General features: G+C 46.7%; 1 protein-coding gene across 1 annotated transcript in view; it reads right to left on the reverse strand.

The window, feature by feature from the left end:
* Positions 1-359, reverse strand: part of NDUFS4 (NADH:ubiquinone oxidoreductase subunit S4) — a 123,455-nt gene extending 123,096 nt beyond the window's left edge. The window contains exon 1 of the mRNA XM_018563320.1: positions 202-359. Within this exon, the coding sequence (XP_018418822.1) occupies positions 202-281 (80 nt within the window). The 5' untranslated portion in view covers positions 282-359. The remainder of the gene's footprint in view (positions 1-201) is intronic.
* Positions 360-4,157: the final 3,798 nt, after the last annotated feature.

Consider the following 4,157-nt stretch of genomic DNA (forward strand, 5'->3'; position numbering starts at 1 on the left):
GTGCCTTGGGGCCTTCCCAAGAAGGCCCCAAACCCCTCACAATGTCCTTGGAAACCAGGACCTGCTCATGCACATTGACCACCACCCCCCTATCAGGCTGTCATGTCCCACCGCTGGCCGGAGAGTGCCTGGTAAGCACAGGGCATGACGGACGGTTCATACTTCATGGTGCCCTTCTCCACCCCCCGCACGTCCCGCTACCTGCTCGGGTTCAGCAGTACCGCCGCCGCTCTCCTCACCGACAACATCTGCCGCAGCGCCGGTGACATTGAGGACGCCATGTTCCCTGAGAAGCCGCGATACGGCAGCCACCGAGGGACAAACTACGGCAGAGGGCGACCCAGCGCGACGACGTCACGAGCAGCGTGTCCCGCTAGGTGATTGGAGAGAAAGCTGTGTGGGCGGAGTCTGTCACATAAACATAGAGAGCTGATGGGCAGCGTGATGGGAATAGTAGAATGACATTAGGAAGTGTGATTGGTGTTGTGTCACCTGCGACTCCTGAGCCGGAAATATCCATTTAGGGAAGTTGTCAAACGTGGAGCAGACAGAATCTGGAGCAGTTGTGCATAGCAACCAATCAGATTCTTAACTGAACAAACTGAAGAGAGAAGCTGATTAGTTGCTATGAGCGACTGCTCCAGATTTGATCCGATCCAGTCTTGGTCAATTCCCACCACTGTATATAAAAAAGGCCCAACACACAGTGAAGAGCCCAGTCACACAGTTCATTGTTCTATTGAACATTCAATTTTTATTAAAGACGATAATATAAGAACAATTCAAAATAAACGCAGTGCAGCATGGAACAGTGTAGGATACAAACGTGAACGGATGGAACAGTGTACGATACAAACGTGGACGTATGGAACAGTGTACGATACAAACGTGAACGGATGGAACAGTGTGTGATACAAACGTGAACGGATGGAACAGTGTACCATACAAACGTGAACGGATGGAACAGTGTACCATACAAACGTGAACGGATGGAACAGTGTACCATACAAACGTGAACGGATGGAACAGTGTACAATACAAACGTGAGCGGACGGCTGCTACAAATATTGTTAGATGACAAACAGAATTTAAGGGAAGAGCATCAGGGCCAATAAAAATACATGATGGCCAATTCACAATTTAGGGCAGTGGTGGGCCCCCCAGATGTGCTTTAACTACAAATCCCAACATGCATCTGTCCCTGAGAGCCATGTCTGTAGCTGAGACAATCTTGCAATGCCTCATGGGTATGGTGACTAGATTTTATCCACCTCCCGCCATTGGCCATTCCTAAACGTCCGGACGGGAGCGGGTGGACATCTTAAAATGACCTTCACCGCCCCCCACTCGTGCGCGGCGCATGTGAACTGTCATGTGTTAAAATATTAACAGTCACTTATAAAGCCATCCACAACTCCGCCCCCGGATATATCTTAGACCTTGTCTCAAAGTATCACCCTAACCGTCCCCTCCGCTCATCCATTGATCTCCTGCTTTCCAGCTCCCTTGTCCACTCCTCCCATACTCGCCTCCAGGACTTCTCTAGAGTCTCTCCCATTCTCTACACACATACACACGCAGGCATGCGTCGGGTGCGCCTATGTGCAAAAATGACAATTCCGCCCATTACGCCGCACATGTTACATATCACCGCGAACGTCGCAATGAGAGCAATAATTTTAGGCCCATTAATCACTGATAACACTAAACTGATGAGCGACAAAAGCTATTAAAGGTTAGCCTATGGCCAATTTTGGATGTAGTCGTTTTCTGCGATTTCACGTGTGCGCGCAATTTTAAGGCATGACATGTTTGGTGTCTATTTACCCGACATGACCCCGTCTTTTATATTTTACCAAATAATTGGGGTGATGATAAATGTTTTATAACATTTCAAAGGGAAACAAGTTTTTTTTCAAAATTTAGGGTACTTTTTTTGTTATATAGAAACAAATAAAAACCCCCAGTGGTGATTAAATACCACCAAAAGAAAGCTCTATGTGTCCCCAAAAAATGGTATAAATATAATTTCAGTGCAGCGTTGCATGATGGAATAATTGACAGTCAAGGTACCGCAGCGCTGAATACAGAAAAATGGCCTGGACAGGAAGGGGGTTTAACTCCCTGGTCAGTAAGTGGTTAAACTTAAATCTGGGGACATTTTATTTTATTAGCATATTTCCTCAAATTATATATGCAGTGTATTTGGTATGTGTGGTATATGCAGTGACTGTATGATATATATATATATATACGTTCAAGATGGCAGTGTGGGACGGGACAGGCAGCGGAAGAGTGGTGAGAAAGAAAAATCTCAGGATTTGCAGGGTTTGTGAGCATGCTTATCCCTAAGACCTGGCTCGCACTTACGTGACCGCGCATTCGCAAGCATTTTCAATGGGCTGCTGCCCACACAACATATGCAGTAAAGAACCCCAGCTGCCAGCTTCGCACGTTTCTTGACCATGCATTTCTGTGTGTGCACGCATGGGCAAAAACATACAATGACTGGCCCCGTTTGGTGTACCACAAGAGCGTCGCACATGTTTGACATGTTGTATAACCGCATGCCGATGCGTGTGCATAATGTGCTTTTGTGAACTGAGACTTAATCCTAAGTAAGTGGCACAAGGAAAGTAGAATTCATGGGTGGGGGGCACTTAAAGGAGAAGTATGAGGTGAGTGAATATCACTCATCCTCACAGGTAGAGCCGATCTGTAATAATGAGGCTGTCACACGTCGGCTCCATTGATTGGGAAGTGAGCGAAAACATATCATCGCTCGTTCACTTTCTGATCATCTCTGACACATTTCGTTTCGAGCTCCTGCAAGCTGACGTGTCGGAGTGAAAATGACATGACACACAGCATGCGAAGGCAGCGCGCCACCGCTCCATGCTGCTTGGCGTGCAGTGTGTCACAGCCTTTAGACTGCCAGAGATTTTAGCACAGTGTTATAATATCATGTAGACAATTACATTCTACATTATTATTAAAACAATATTCTGCGCTCAGGGTTCCTATAACTAAGTGGAAATATGAAGCTGCTATGCTCTGAGCGTATTCACTCTTCAATGATATGTAAACTTTTATGCACAGCACTAAATATATACAAAAAAATATTATATATGTGCAAATTCAAGTGAAAAAGTAAATATAAAAGACGAGCCTTCTATCAGCACCAAAACAATCCCAATAGTGATAATGATATGCACAGCAATGCTAAAAATGAATAAATAAAACAAATGTGTTGCTCTAATCAGTAGAATTTATGAAAACATCGGTGAACACTAAGGCCCCATTCACATGTAGCGACATACCTTTGCAGCGGCCGGGATAGCGCGACTTTCGGGGCGACGATCCAGCGACGGTAGCACGACCTTCTCCGTCGGGCTCCATAATCGCGCAAAATCCGCCGAAAAAAGGGTCTGATAGATGCGACTTGCGATCGCGACGAGCGACGCGCGACATGGAGCTAAGACAGCTCCATTGACTATCATTAGCCGGTGACTTCTCGCGGAAATCGCGCGATAAGTCGCTACATGTGAACGGGGCTTTAAAGTGCATTAAATGTGACCAATATTATTCCAATTAATATAGAACATCCGTGCAATATATAAAAAGTATCGGGGCTTGTTCACACCAATTGCTGTGCGTTCCAGAGCGGTAGTTGCGGGAACGCACTGTAATTGCACACTAAACTCTCCCCCCTTCGTTCTGTGGTGGGAGGGGGCGTGGCGGTGCATTGAAGTCAATATCAACGCAGCCACTTCCCCTGCCCGCAGTGTGATCGGACGCGTGGGAAAACATTGCCTGCGTTCCGTGTGAACGCAAAAAAATGCTGCATGCTCTAGAACAGTGGTTCTCAACCTGTGTAACCTCAGGACTCACATTTGTCCTCGGTCATCAAGTCACGACCCAAGTCGCAATGCAATGGAATGCATGGAATTAGGGTACACACTACAAAAAATGTTTTAAAGGAGAACTATGAGGTGAGTGCTTTTCACTCACCTCATAGTTCTAGTCGACCTGTGACAATGAGACTGTCACAGGTCGGCTCAGTAGATCGGGAGGTGAGCGAACACATACCGGCGTTCGCTCACCTCTCGATCCTGTCACGGCTCTCTGCCATGACAGGGGGAGGGGCTGGATTCCCC

The sequence above is a fragment of the Nanorana parkeri genome, unplaced genomic scaffold (genome assembly GCF_000935625.1).
Source record: "Nanorana parkeri isolate BGI_ZX_2015 unplaced genomic scaffold, ASM93562v1 scaffold653, whole genome shotgun sequence".
Classification (NCBI taxonomy): Eukaryota; Metazoa; Chordata; class Amphibia; order Anura; family Dicroglossidae; genus Nanorana; species Nanorana parkeri.